The sequence below is a fragment of the Centropristis striata genome, chromosome 18, assembly GCF_030273125.1.
Source record: "Centropristis striata isolate RG_2023a ecotype Rhode Island chromosome 18, C.striata_1.0, whole genome shotgun sequence".
In the NCBI taxonomy this organism is placed as follows: Eukaryota; Metazoa; Chordata; class Actinopteri; order Perciformes; family Serranidae; genus Centropristis; species Centropristis striata.
Window position 1 is genome coordinate 1,033,664 of NC_081534.1, and position 16,373 is coordinate 1,050,036.

Genomic DNA, 16,373 nt, shown 5'->3' on the forward strand with positions numbered 1-16,373 from the left:
CATCATCAAAGCTTATGAATAAGAGTTAAAACATTTTTTTATATATATTTTAAACTGCACACAATTTTTAAACCAAGCATTGCCAATTATCTTTCATTAACTGTAAGTGCTACTGAGGTGACATTTGAAATAAGAAAAAAGGAAAAGGAAAAGACGGATGACAAGCTGTGTGCACTGTGCATGAGAACAATAGAACCAGCGGAGTCAGAATGATGGATGAGGCGCCAGCAGGGGTTAATGAACACGTGGATCGATGCAGAAACAACCCAGCTATACACTGAACGCCACCTCCATTACAGCCCTGGGAGCCTGGTGCCAGAAAGCCCTGTTGACTGTTTGCTCCACTGAGATCACAATCAATTGTATCACATATGCATTTCTTTCCCCTGATGTCTTACTAGGGCACCTTGAGCCTAAGCTACTTCCTTGTTTGTACAGTTGAGTACAGCATGGTGGAAACCAGTGTGGCTCTGCATATTAAACGCTAGGTGATACCCAGAGGACCTGACTTCACTTCTTTTTGTTTTGTCATTACTAGACGTGTCTCTAAGCACATTTCTTTCTGTTTATATTGCCTTGGGTTACCTTTTATACTGACACGATGCATTTAGGTAATGAGAATCAAGCTTTAGACCTGTGTTGAACTTGATTACCATGGAAACACAAGCATTTATACAGGTTCATACGAAGGGATTTAACCCATTGGCGCCTAAAACGCCTGTAAAACCTCTGGGCGATTTTAAAATCAGCACCTAAAACCTGAAGTTTTTCTGGAAATTCAACAGAAGTATCAACGCTTCCTACTAAATAATAGATTTTTCAGCCTCTGAAGCAGATAGAAATGAAATTCAAAAAGTATTTGAGAGCTTATACAAATACTACAAAACGACGAATCCGCTTTCCAGACTTCAATGGGTTAAAACAAACCCCTGGAAGCCGTAATTACTAAGAAGAGAGAAAAGATGAACAGTGAAATTATGTTCTTCACATGTCTTGTTCTTCAACCTGGCCAACACCTATGGATCAGTTTCGTGGAATCCCTTTGAATTAATTTAAGTGCCTGGTAAAACACTACTTCCATGATATGCAACTTTGCCACACAACCCCAGACTTCACCACAGCATGGCAACCTCTGGAAGTAGTGTTGTAGAAAATCTTTAAAGAAAACACTTGACGAACAGAGAGATTCGAATCACAGCCTTGTGCGGGATTTATTTAGCAGACATTAAAAACAGATGATACAACGCATCCAACGGTCAGAACAACACTGAGAGACAACACCCAGTTTCTCTCTTTTTACTTTGCAGGTTGGCGTGTCATTGTTTCTGTGTAACTAAGGGTCAACGTCCTGTAATTTCCTATTATGAAAAACACTTGATATAAGAGCACGCTTGGGATTTCCCAAATCCGAGCATCATCCGAGTATCATGGCAGGGTGCACCGTCTCCCCGTTGGCCTTCACTATGGTGATGGAGATCCTATTTTTAGAGCCTCGAAATGGGTTGAGGGAGGAAAAAGACATTGGCCCTCATTTATTAAATGAGCGTACGACAGAAAGTGAGCGTAAAATGGGCGTACGATCATTTCTATGCAAGGCTCGGCATTTATCAATGTGGGTACGATCAGATCTCAGTCTGCTCTCAGCTCGTGTAATCAGGTTTGAGTCAGCGTGAAGTCCCACCTTCTCATAAAAACAGGTACTTTTAGCTGTAATTGGGCATATATTCCATCATGTAGACATGTTTTACTTTCTGTAACCATTGAGTGATCTTTCTTCATCCAATTTATAGTAATAATTTTTCTTGCAATCATCAACAAAATGTGTAATATATAACATTGTTCTGTGGTGAACAGGTGGTCAGGAAACACATCTAATAAAAATAACAAAGAGTCCATTGGAAGTTCTACTGCCAAAATTTTTTCCAGTTCTTCTTTGACATTTTTCCAAAATGTTTGTACTTTCGGACGGTCCCAAAATATATGAGTATGGTCGCCAACCATGCCACAGTTCCTCTGACATTTGTTGCTGGGATTGTTCTTGGAAAGAAAGGTTGTTAGTGGTGTCCTGAAGAACCTAATTTTGACCTTCAAGTCAAATTCTTTGTATAGTTGGCTTCCAACCCCCTTATGGCATCTGGAACACAAATTGCCATTTTTAAACTAATTCATTTAGCCTGGTATATTCACACATTTCTTTTTGGCCCCTAATCAATAGCAAGTTACGTATACAGACATATTGCTCGCAGTTGCTATAATCAGTTTTTCACAGTGACCAAAGACATCACATAACTTGAGAGTTGTTCTTTGACTCACAAAAACTTGTAAAGCTCAGTAAATTAAATCTACACTTGTTACCTTTTATCATCTCCTCTGTCAATGGACATTAACTCCACACTTCTTTGAATTGCTGAACAAATTCTGTCCCTGCTGTAGAAGCAAGTTGATTTAAATGAAAACAGTGATTTATTGAACACCCTGTGTATACAAGCGCACTGTCTTTCTGCATACACACACTATTGGTTATTGGGTAACACTTCCAAACAGGAGAAAACGTACCTCAAGGCACACCATTTCACACTATTTGGAGGAGCAAAATGGTGCACACCACCTCAGATTAAAGGTTCCCCAGGCTACTTCATTGCAGCATTATTACTGTGTACCCAGCTGCTGGAAATCTCTTCAGCCATTATGATTAATGGCTAAAACTATGATGGTGTGTTCAATGAACAACAATTGACAGATTTATTTAATATGCCAATTTGCATAACAAATTCTAACGTATGATTATACAGTACAGACATACAGTACATGTGTTTTGCTTAAACGTTCCTTTGGTTTACGTCTATTGTATGTGAGTGGGTTTTTGTTACCTCTTTGAGACTATTTTCTGGTACCACATTTTGCCATGATGAAATACACACACAGAGATTCAAAAAGTGTTTAAGTGAAAGTTTATTTTTCATTATTTGATATTTGATTGCCAATTGAAAATGGAAAGAACAAATGATTCACAGATTGTTGTTTTTTTTGTTTTGTTTTTTCTATCTTTGTCTGGTCCTTCCTTTTTCCATTCTTGTTATTTTAATTGCCCTGTCTTTTAAAAAAAACTTCCTATGGACAAGTGTTGTGAATTAGCACTTGTGCTAAAACACTTAAACAATGCATCTGGTCCGTCCAATGTAATTGCTATGTCCATATCATTTTCATTGTCATTTTTATTGTTTGTTTTTTCTTATTTTTTGTAAAGCACTTTGTGTTGCATTTTTATGTATGAAAAGCGCTATATAAATAAAGTTTGATTGATTGATTGATTGATATCAAATAAACACTAAATAATAATAATAATAATAATAATACAATGGATTTGTTTTGGTGTTAAAGTGGTAAAAACTGAATAAGTAAATAATTTCAAATGCAGCTTCAAACAGTTGTAACGAGAATATTCAGTGTAAAGCTGGATGTACTTCATCTTTATTTCATTGCTGTTATTAGGACATAAATAATCCAAAAGAAGACAGTACGAACTGTGACTAAAGCGGTCTCTTCATTTGTCTCTATTAATTATTTCACTCTTGATCTCTTTATCTATTTCTGCCTTTATATCCAATGCTGTCAACCCTGTCTCATACGAAAGCTGGATCCATGTCAGGATGTTTCCCTCACCCTTCCAGGAAACCTCCGCCTCTCCACCAGGAGCTTCACTTTAATATGTATCACTCCTGTCTTCCTTTGATCTCTCCCTATCTATATTTTTGCCCACTCACAGCTTTGCTTCTGCCTTGTCCTTCCTTTTCATGTCTTATAATCGTTTGGTATTCTGGTCCAGCCATCTATCCAGCGGTCCAATCTGCCTTGGTGTGGACTCCTAATATGCAAAATCTGCAGTCTTACTGACCATCCCTCTCTTCTTTCTCCACTATACTACAGTAGGGCTGTAGCAGTTGGAAGAATGTCTTAATGCAGTTATTTCTATGTTTTGCATCATTATTCTCATCCCGCGAATGTAATAATTGCCCACATACGTAATAAACCACAAACATAATAAAAATCTGCAGCTTTTAATGTAATAATCCCACCAACATCATACATACTACTACAAATGTAACACGCGATTTCCCACAAATATAACAACTATTACGTTTGTGGGGGAGTGAAAATCTTCAACTTTCAATATTGTAATAACTTCCCACAAATGTAATAACGCAATGAATAATGGTTGTTGCGGTTGTTATTTCGGTTGTGTGTTAGCGGAGAGCCAGCAGCTGGATTTGGCCCCCACAGTCAGTATTAGTAGTGTGTGTATAGGCAAACAAACAAACAAACAAACAACAACAATCACAACGACCATTATTCATTGCGTTATTACATTTGTGGGAAGTTAGTACAATATTGAAAGTTGAAGATTTTAATTCCCCCACAAACGTAATAAGTCCCTGCAAACATAATTAAAGTTATTACATTTGTGGGAAATCGCATGTTTATAATCCCACCAACATCATACATACTACTACAAATGTAATTGAATACATACTACATTGAATAATGACTGAATACATAAGCTTAAGCAACAAAAATATTGTTTACTTTGGTTCAAGTCCAACAGACCAGTGCAATTTTTGCCATTAAGTGTATCAATAGCATATTTATAAATATAGTACATTTCATAAATGCAGGTAGCCTATAGGTAGGTAGACCTTCTGTAAACTAGAATACTTTGGTTTTTGAAGTAAAACACAATCCACGCTAGCTAGCACGCTAGCCGCTAGCTGCTATATGTTTAGCATTGAGGTGATACTTGAGGCTGGATGTGCTGCTATGGTGATATGTGAATTCCTTGTTGCCTAGCAACACAACCATGCTCTTATGGACGCTTCCATCCGTTGGTTTTTAGTAACTAAATGTCCCATCATCCACGGGGCCAACCAAAGGTCTCATCAGCTTCTTCCTTCATGTTCACTGTGGTTTGTTGTTGTCTCAACTCATCAACGCTAGTTGGTGCTCCAGTATAATCGCTCCTCCTGAAACTCATCCAGGGAGAAACGTTCCGCCGTGCAACAATTAAGTGCGATTAAAATGCGTCAATTTTTTTTACGCGTTAATTTTTGTGTAATTAATTCATCTTAATTAACGCGTTAAAGTCCCGGCCCTCATATATTTCTTTTTTCTTGCTGTGAATCCTTAGATCACACCCTCCCTCCTGCAGCTCCTGTCCTTCTGCTCTCCTTCTGCAGACACTGACTCATCCCCTTTTCATCTATCTTCCTCTGATTATCCCTTTCTTCATGGGCTTGACCAGTATATTCCCAGCAAACCCCTATAGTAGATACGTATCTTAGGTGTCACATATCACAAGAAGAAGCTCGGGCCTCTGGCAGGCAAGTAGAACAAAGCTTGCTTGGCTCAATATCTCTCTCAGTTTTAATTTTTCTGTCACACTTTTACATCTGCGTCTGAACCTAAATCAACCTCCTGTCTTCAAATCTCTTTTCAATGCATCCCTTGAAAGTCTTTTCCAGCTGTCACAGACCCTTCTCTGGTCCTCTCTTCTCTCTTGCACATAGCAACCCATGCTCAACCATCAGAACACCATAGAGAGATAGTTATTCAGTGTGAATGAGTTATTCACATGACAACTCTGTTAAAACTGTGAATGCCCTGTACTTGTCAAAATTTCTGTCTAATGCAAAGTCACGCCTGGCAGGGAGGCGCCATGTGTGTTGCTAAGTGAGCTGCTCCCCTCAAAACTCATCCTGAGCTTTATGTGAAATCTTGATGTGTAGTGTCACTGTATTTTAAGAGTTGCCTTGTCTGAGGTAGGCTTATTTAATTGATATTGGTGAGTAAGGCAGGTAGAAGGGAGAGAGTGAAGAGAAAAGAGGCTGAGGAATAAAAGCGTTCCTCTCCTGGTGCCAGGGTCCAATTGATTTCTACAATCCTCCCACTCTCTATGCCAGTAGTTCTCAACCCCCAATTTAACATGCATGTTGTCCGCGACCCCCGCTCACTGAACACAATCTCACACGCACAGTTCAGATCACCCAAAAAAGAAACAAAATGACCAAAAAAAGGAAACAAAATTACCAGAAAAGACACAAAATGACCAAAAAAGACACAAAATGAACCAAAAAAGAAACAAAATTACCAAAAAGACACAAATTGACTAAAAAAAGACACAAAATGACCAAAAAAAGGAAAGAAAATGACCAGAAAAGACACAAAATGACCAAAAAAGACACAAAATTAACTAAACTAAACTAAAACTAGAAAACTTACTCTAAAAACTAACTAAAACTAACTGAATTTGAAAACAAAAATTCACAACAAAATTAAAACTAAAACTGATGAAAAATCCAAAACTATTAGAACCTTGGTGAGGACCGGCCGAAATGTCCTCACTTTGCAAAAATGTCCTCACTCTGTTGGTTAAAAACGTGTCACTATTTAGGAAGTACACACACACACACACACACACACACACCTCCCGTTGTTGTTGTTATATCAGGAGGAGGAGGATGGAGAGATGAAAGGGTAACTTTGCCGACCTTCAAACCATTCCTCATTGCCACAGCATGCAGACAAATGGTGACCGGAGGCTCTGGAGCCCCGCAGAAGTTCGCCATCCTCCAGGGAGGGGTCGCTCATTTGCATGCACTGTCTGCACAGCGGTGTCCCGGACAAAATGAGCAAAGCTTCCCCTGAATGAATTAGACCTCAGCCACATTGTTATTTAGAAGCCGTTTTGAATGAGAATGAGATTTTGTCACTTTAATAGCTCACAACCGTGGTCACTGCTGTTGCTAGCTAGCTAAAATGCATCTTAGCTCTGTGCTTCTTCAAGTTGGAGTTTGATTGAGATTAAAATCACATAAAGTTACCTGTGTGTGTGTGTGTATGTGTGTGTGCGCGCATGTGCGTGTTTGAAGCATGTGTATGCATGTGTGAGGAGTGTGAGCGCTTACGCGCATGTGTGTGTGTGTGTATTTGTAACTGTAATCACATCAAAGATCAAACATGCGTGTAAGCGCTCACACTCCTCACACATGCATACACATGCTTCAAACGCGCGCGCACACACACGCACACACACACACACACACACACACAGGTAACTTTATGCGATTTTCGCTACACACACACACACACACACATTTTGAGGTTAAAGGGCATAGTTTTAAATCTCTGAAGAGTCTCATCATAGTGTACACACACCGGCAGTAGCCCCCGTGGCCCTTTCAAAATTTCCCCAGAGGAAATTTTCTAGTTAAACATGCCGCCTTTAATATGGCTATAAAAAGCTTATTGCATTTTTTTTTTTGAAGGTGTGGGGGATTGGGGGTGCGTCAACCTGTTTGGGACATAGAAGGGGGTGTGCAGCTAAAAAAAGTTTGGGAAACGCTGATTTAAACTATTCATCTTACAACAAACCAGACCCTGCATGCTGTGGTACTGCTGGCCCACTTTGCACAGTTGGTAATTCTTCCCTACTTGTTGCTTCATCCATACAAAATGTGCTTTCATATCTTGCAACTTTCATAAATACCACTGCCACAATATAATGGAAATCCCACCTGGGAGTGTAAATGATACTTTGACCTTGTGCCCTCTGTCACTGCGAGCGCTGGATGAATGTCTGTCTGGCTGGCTTCCAGCTTTAATGACACTTAGAGCACATTACGCTGAGCAACATGTGAGGAGAATCAGTGGAGCGCAGTCAGAGCGTCTAAGTGCTGAGCTGCAGAGCTCGGGGGAGGTCACAGTTCACCTTGTATGTTAATTAAAATGGCTTCGCAATTGCTTACGTGAGTGCTCCCATGGGTGACTGTCGCTCTGCATTCCATATGATGAACAGAATGATTATGCCAATTGCTATATCTGGTTTGAAGCGGGCTGTTAAAGTGTCATTATATCCTGCATTTAGAATACCGTGGCGTGCCTATCATTAATATGAAAAATATTCATATTTTTTTATGGGTAAATATCCAGGACTTGAAGTTCTCTGGCACTGATTCCAGCTCGAGGACAGTTTAAACTTGGAAATAGATAATTGTATATCAGAGACAGAGGGGAAGACATGCGGGAGATTACGGTGGCCCTGAAGTGCAAATCACAAAAACAAATCAAAAAACACAACAACAAAACAGAAAACACAACGACAAATCAAAAAACACAACGACAAAACAGAAAACACAACAATAAATCAAAAAACACAACAACAAATCAAAAAACACAACAACAAAACAGAAAACACAATGACAAACCAAAAAACACAACAACAAATCAAAAAACACAACCACAAAACAGAAAAAACACAACGACAAATCAAAAAACACAACGACAAATCAAAAAACACAACAACAAAACAGAAAACACAATGACAAACCAAAAAACACAACAACAAATCAAAAAACACAACCACAAAACAGAAAAAACACAACGACAAATCAAAAAACACAACGACAAATCAAAAAACACAACAACAAAACAGAAACCACAACGACCAATCAAAAAACACAACAACAAAACAGAAAACACAACGACCAATCAAAAAACACAACGACAAATCAAAAAACACAACAAATCAAAAAACACAACAACAAAACAGAAAAAACACAACCACAAATCAAAAAACACAACAACAAAACAGAAAACACAATGACAAATCAAAAAACACAACAACAAATCAAAAAACACGAAAACAAATCAAAAAACACAAAAACAAAACAGAAAACACAACGACAAAACAGAAAAAACAACGATAAATCAAAAAACACAACCACAAAACAGAAAACACAACAACAAATTACTTAACACAACAGAAAACATTCAGTTGTGTTTTCTGTTTTGCTTTGCACTTCAGGGCCACCAGGTGTGCCAATCTTGACCTGTAAAGTCACTAATGCTGCTAAATGTAGTGGAGTAAAATGTACAATATTTGCATGTAGTGGAGTAGAAGTACAAAATAACATTACATCACTGATAACCGAGTGACAACAAGTGTCATAATATCCTGCATTTAGAATCCTGTGGCATGCCTATCATTAATATGAAAAATATTCATATTTTTTTATGGGTAAATATCCAGGACTTGAAGTTCTCTGGCACTGATTCCAGCTCGAGGACAGTTTAAACTTGGAAATAGATAATTGTATATCTATGCAAAATTTTCCTTTTAAGTTGTCCCTAGCCAGAATATGACTTTGAATGTTTTTATACAGCCATAAAGATTCCTATATTATGTATTATTGTAATAAAATAGACCTTCTTTATGGGTTCTTTGTTGTTATGTTTGGTTCAGTGTCAGCTTAACAATGCATGTGACTGCTCTACTTTGAAAACGCACTGCAAGAATAGGCTATTTGTACTATGCTTTCATATAATCAGCACAATTTATTTTTTTCATTCAACAGCCTATTTTGCTGTTGAGAGACCAACGGAGGAGCAAGCATTAGAATGTTTCAACAATAAGTGTATTAGATATTCTTGAAGTTTCACTCTCATCGACCGCATATTTGTCTTGGTCTTGGGATTTATATTGTATTTCAACACCACAACTCTGGGAATATCACTAAATTGCCTGTGCATTATCAAAAAATGTTGCTCATTTACATAGACAAATAAATGCTACTTATTGTTTGGAGAGCTAGAGTTACACAGCATCATTTTTTAAAGATATTTTTTAGGCATTTTATAGCTTTATTGATAGAGGAGATATTCAGAGTGAAAGGGGGAGAAAGAGGGGAAGACATGCGAGAGATTACGGTGGCCCTGAAGTGCAAAACACAACAACAAATCAAAAAACACAACCACAAAACAGAAATCACAAAAACAAATCAAAAAACACAAAAACAAAACAGAAAACACAACGACAAATCAAAAAACACAACAACAAATCAAAAAAACCAAAAACAAAACAGAAAACACAACGACAAATCAAGAAACACAACGACAAATCAAAAAACACAACAACGAAACAGAAAACACAACGACAAATCAAAAAACACAACAACAAATCAAAAAAAACAAAAACAAAACAGAAAACACAACGACAAATCAAAAAACACGAAAACAAATCAAAAAACAAAACGACAAATCAAAAAAAACAAAAACAAAACAGAAAACACAACGACAAATCAAAAAACACAACAACAAATCGAAAAACACAACAACGAAACAGAAAACACAACAACAAAACAGAAAACACAACGACAAAACAGAAAACACAACGACAAATCAAAAAACACAACAACAAAACAGAAAACACAACGACAGCAAAACTGCATGTTTCTTCCAGTTTATGATAGAAAAAAGTAAAAGTTTTGTGCTATTCTTTGATTTACAGTAATTAAAAGTGTCTAATACGGTGATGTACAATTTTTAATTTCCGCCCTATTTCTGATGTATTTGACAGAGTTTTACTGTTATTTCTACAAACATTTTTTACAGTGTAAGATTTATCCGCACATAAAAATAAGTGGATGAGTATCTTTAGAGAGATTTAACTTTTATAGCAGTTTATAGTTTGATTGATTATAATAATAATAAATGACAGAAGTCCATCTGTGTACAGTCATTTTTCATTCTCTGACTCCCGTGACTCAGGCCTTGATGGTACCTGCTGACAGGACTGGTTCTATGCTTGAGTCAGAGGAATTCATTACTCATTTTCTGCCATTGTCTTTTCTCTATGGCCTGCTTTATAGCCTCTGTCTTTTTATGTTCATCTACACTGGACTCTTTATTTATAGCTTGATTTTACCCTGGGTAGTTTGACTCAGCACGCTTGCTCTTTTTAGCAATGCACTGCTGCTAGGGGCATTTAAAATAACCTTTTGGTCAAATGGCCACTGTGGCAGCAGGATTCAGTGTTTTCAGCAGTTCTTTGAAACCAGATGAGTTCTTGAAATCAACCTGGTCTCACAGGAATCCGTGAAATAGCCACGGATTTCGCTTAACTCAAAATCCGTGGAATAGCCACGGAATCGCTCAAATTTCCGTGAAACTGACACGGATTTGGCTACAATGCAAGTTAATGACAGTCATATCCCGTGGCTATTCCATGGATATTTGTTCCTATTGGTTTGTTCCAAGTCACGTGACTTTCAAGGTCCCGGCGGTCAGAACAAAAAACATGGCGGACAGTTCTCTCATTTTTAGTGAAAAATCAATATTTTGACTTAGTTTCTGCATGAAAATGGATTTTGATCACATTTCTAGCGAGAAATATATGTTTTATTTTCTAAATATTCACTCAGTGAATGTACATAATCACTTTGTATGTTGGAATAGCCACGGGATATGACTGGCATTAACTTGCATTGTAGCCAAATCCGTGTCAATTTTGTGTCTTCTGGTCATTCTGTGTCTTTTTTGGTCATTTTGTTTCCTTTTTTTGGTCATTTTGTGTCTTTTTTTTAGTCATTTGGTGTCTTTTTTTGGTCATTTTGTATCTTTTTTCGGGGGAAACTTAAGGAAATATGCTGCTGCATTGAATTATGGGAATGAAGGATCCAGCACTTTTTTGGAACTTCCTATTGGTTTGTGTCCATTTTTAGTGAAAAAAAATAAATATTTTGACTTAGTTTCTGCATAAAAATGGATTTTGATCACATTTCTAGCGAGAAATATATGTTTTATTTTCTAAATATTCACTCAGTGAATGTACATAATCACTTTGTACGTTGGAATAGCCACGGGATATGACTGGCATTAACTTGCATTGTAGCCAAATCCGTGTCAGTTTCACGGAAATTTGAGCGAATCCGTGGCTATTCCACGGATTCCTGTGAGACCAGGTTGCTTGAAATCCAAGGAAGAAAAAAAAAAAACAGACTGAGTGAGAGATGGCTACCTGCCAAAGTGGCTGATAGAAAGAGTTACAGCCAAATTTTCCCAGCTTTTGGCAGGTGGCTGGTGTTAATGTGCAGCCTCGGCTCTGCTGAATGCTTTCATAGCTGCACACATTCCCACCGCAGCCTCTTTATCATTATGTCTCTTCCCAATATGAAACCTTAGCTTATGATACTGCATGTCTGTATGTCACTGTGAGCAGGAATCAGTGGAGGAGGCATGTCTACTGTTTCTGCCATCTTAAGCAAAATGCAAAATAAAGCCTGGCACAATGTGGATTATTGCTGAAGCTACAGAATAATGTGTTCCATTGTGATCCTTCCACCAGTGCTGGATTTACATCAGACAGAAGACAGAACTGAAGGAGATGTTGCAGCTCCTGTCCCTCTAGAACAGGGGTCTCAAACTCGCGGCCTGCGAGCCAATTGCGGCCCTCAAGACGATATTTTGTGGCCCCCACCTTGATATGAAAGTTTAATGTGGAAGGTCCCTTTAATTACTTATTTTGGTAATTTTGTGTCTCTTTTTTTGGTATTTGTGTCTTTTTTAATAATTTTGTGTCTTTTTTTGGTAATTCTGTGTCTTTCTTTGGTCATTTTGTGTCTTTTTTAAATCATTTTGTGTCTTTTTTTAATAATTTTGTGGGTTTTTTTGGTCATTTTGTGTCTTTTTTTGGTAATTCTGTGTCTTTTCTGGGTCATTTTGTGTCTTTTTTTAAATCGTTTTGTGTCTTTTTTCCAATTTTGTAGGGTTTTTTGGTCATTTTGTGTCTTTTTTTTGTCATTTTGTGTCTTTTTTGGGTCATTTTGTGTCTTTTTTGGTAATTCTATGTATTTTTTCGTCATTTCGTGTCTTTGCGGCCCCCAGGTAATTTGAGTTTGAGACCCCTGCTCTAGAATGAATCAGAACTAGGGGTGTGCCATATCGTATCGTTCAGGATAATATCGGTATATTTTTTTTTTTATGGTTACAAAAAATGCATATCATGATATTGGAAACATTCCTACTTCTTTATGTAGTGGCGTAAGGTTGACACTTACAACTGAATACTGAAAAACACACTGCTGCATTATGCATTTTGTTAGCCACAAGCTAACATTAGCTAACAATCAAAGTTGTTTTAATCACAAAAAGCTACTTACTCTCTGTCACTAAACACATGCAGCTTTCAAAATAAGAGCACAGTGTGTTAACAGAATCCACCACAGAACTTACAAGAAGACCATCAAAATAAGATGCCTTAAATAAAACATACAAGAACCTTTATTCTCCTTTACAAAATATCATTAAAATATGCCCCCAAAACCCCTAAATGGTTATTTTTATTATAATCTCATACTCATGAGTCATTTTTTTGTATTTGGCAACTGTTGAGATTTGCACTTCACACTATATTTTAGATTTTTATTTATTTATACAGACTAAAAAAAAATCCTATTTTCCATATATTTTTAAGTATTTGGTAATATCGTCAAGAATATCGTTATCGCAAAAATAGCCGTATTTATAACGGTAAAGTTCTGGCAACCACGGCTGCCGTTTTTTTTTTTTGTTTTTTTACCATAAAAACGTTTCTTTAATTTTTTTCATACAGTGTATATGTGATTGTGAATGAGCAGAATGGATAAGGAATCAGTTGTGTTCACTCAAAAAAAGCTAATGTACACTGTAAAAAAAATACTGTTTAATTTACGGAAAAATACCGGCAGCTCTGGTTGCCAGAACTTCACCGTAAAAATTACAGTGAGTGGATTTTCTATTCTAAATTTAAATGTAAATATCAGCAAAAACTGTAATTTAGACTGAATATTCCCGTTATTTTTAGGGTAATTGTGTCATACTCTCTGTCACTAAACACATGCAGCTTTCAAAATAAGAGCACATTGTGTTAACAGAATCCACCACAGAACTTACAAGAAGACTGTCAAAATAAGATGCCTTAAATAAAACATACAAGAACCTTTATTCTCCTTTACAAAATATCATTAAAATATGCCCCCGAAACCCCTAAATGGTTATTTTTATTATAATCTCATACTCATGAGTCAAGAGTAAATTTTTAACACTTTTAGTCATTTTGTGTCTTTTTTTGTCTTCTGTGGGTTTTTTTGGTCATTTTGTCTTCTCATTTTGTGTCGTTTTTGTTCATTTTGTGTCTTTTTTAGTCATTTTGTCTGTGTTTTTGTTCATTTTGTGTCTTTTTTAGTCATTTTGTGTCTTCTGTGGGATTTTTTGGTCATTTTGTCTTCTCATTTTGTGTCGTTTTTGTTCATTTTGTGTCTTTTTTTAGTCATTTTGTCTGTGTTTTTGTTCATTTTGTGTCTTTTTTAGTCATTTTGTGTCTTCTGTGGGATTTTTTGGTCATTTTGTCTTCTCATTTTGTGTCGTTTTTGTTCATTTTGTGTTTTTTTTTAGTCATTTTGTCTGTGTTTTTGTTCATTTTGTGTCTTTTTTAGTCATTTTGTGTCTTCTGTGGGATTTTTTGGTCATTTTGTCTTCTCATTTTGTGTCTTATTTTGGTATTTGGCAACTGTTGAGATTTGCACTTCACACTACATTTTAGATTTTTATTTATTTATACAGACTAAAAAAATCATATTTTCTATCTTTTAAAGTATTTGGTAATATCGTCAAGAATATCGTTATCGCAAAAACAGCCTGAAATATCGTGATACTCTTTTGGGGCCATATTGCCCAGCCCTAGTCAGAACACATCGTGATGTCTTTCCTTCACTGTAGTATCAAGCATCAGAGCTCTACTGTACATTTCACATGTTTTTTCACTCAGTTAACTGTACTGTCATGGGTGTCTGCACTCTCATTGTCCTGCTCTCTTTATTTCTGCTCTGTGAGCAGACACATGGGCCAACGTCTGACAGACAGGCAGACAGACTATTAACTGTAATTGCCGGGATCAGTCATATACCAAGTGCATCAGGTCTGTGGCTGTTTCCATGCAAAAGGCAGATTTGGGGCAATAGGCTGGAAGACCTGACCCAAATCTGTCTTTACATAAGGCCCTGCATGATGGAGATGTTGCTTAGGAAGCAAATAATTAGATTATTCAAACATAATAATGCAGTCAGTCATATAGGAGCTGGTGTACAGCTGTGCTGAGGCTTGATTAAAGGCTGAGGGAGCCCAGCACAACGAGGAGAGGGGGGAGGTTACATTACATTACAAGATTCCCTAATTGATCTGGAAGGAAAGCTGTTTAATTTATCTATGATGCTGAACAGGCTTGCAAGCCTTCTGCATACCTAATTGGGTCAGCATGAATGTGTTAAGTTACCAAGTAAAAGGAAAGCATGGGGGAAATGTGACAAAGTGGTGAAAACGATGGATGCATGTATGAATGATGAATGAGCAAGAACTGAAGATACAAGTGCGCACCTGTCCTCTTGACTTAACTACCTGACCACAAATCATCCTGCAGTGTGAAAGCTCTGCTGTGGTTTTGAGGCTTTCACGTTGTTTTTGGGCGATCTGGCAATATTACGCACAGATACCTGCACGTCCAGTCAGCACACAAAACCCATCCGCACGAACACGGAAATGACAAATCTCAATATAAATATATGAATTCTGAGGTACTTACGTGCCATATTGCAAAGAAGATCAGGGACACACAGAGGACCAGAGACAGCATGTAGCAGAAGGCAGCAAAAGTGAACATAATTGAAAGGGGAAACGGGGGATAATTTCCCAAAAAAGCACGATCCCGCTGACAAACATCTAAAATAATAAGGGAAAAAAGGGGGAGGGGGTTCGGAAGAAAGTTCTCACGGTGCCAAGAGAAGCCGATTCGGTACCGGCACCATGATTTCACCCTCCTCTCACAATGTTTGCAACAAATTGTTGCAGAAAACCTCTCCAGATGATGTCTGGCGTCCTCCCAGCAGCTAGTCTCACATCAGTGCATTTGGCATGATCAGCAGTAAGTGTCCACGGCGCTGATGAGCTGATCATACAATCATAGGAAGGCTTTCCTCTCCGATCACTGCACGTTATTAATAATAATAATAATAATATGGTGGTGAATGTGTGTGTAATCCATTCAGCAGCAGCAGGAGCAGCGCTGCTGTCTCTGCTGCTGTTGTGAGGAGAGCTACTCACCACTTTGTGCACAAGGCGCTAAAAAAAATTCTGTTTTCTCTCCCTGACAAACCTATCAGCAGCAGCGAGCAGGGAGCGCGTGAAGGCGCGTGAACAGGTGGATTTAAAAGAGCAGCAGCGCCCCAATGCGCTCGTGCACGCGCAGCTTGTGCAGATTTCTAGTTGCACCGAAACTTGAAATCATTTGCATGCCGCCGAATCATTTTTGAACATGTGAAATGCATAAATGCTGATGAAATGATTGATGATTCAGAAACACGAGCCTCTCCTGTTATTGTGGCTGCACATTGACCACTCAGACTGGATGCCGCAGAGGTAAAACACACAATTAAATACAGATTATTACTGGGGGGAAAAAGTAGCCCACGCACCAAAAGATCCCCACTCCCAAAATACAATTATCTTATATT

The 16,373-nt window shown here is 37.7% G+C and overlaps 1 protein-coding gene across 5 annotated transcripts in view; it reads right to left on the bottom strand.

Annotated features, from left to right (window-relative positions):
* Positions 1–16,133, bottom strand: part of cnih3 (cornichon family AMPA receptor auxiliary protein 3) — a 386,093-nt gene extending 369,960 nt beyond the window's left edge. For all 5 annotated transcript variants that reach the window (XM_059356600.1, XM_059356603.1, XM_059356602.1 and 2 more), the window contains exon 1: positions 15,446–16,133. In XM_059356600.1, coding sequence (XP_059212583.1) covers positions 15,446–15,523 — 78 coding nt within the window. In that variant the 5' untranslated portion in view covers positions 15,524–16,133. The remainder of the gene's footprint in view (positions 1–15,445) is intronic.
* Positions 16,134–16,373: the final 240 nt, after the last annotated feature.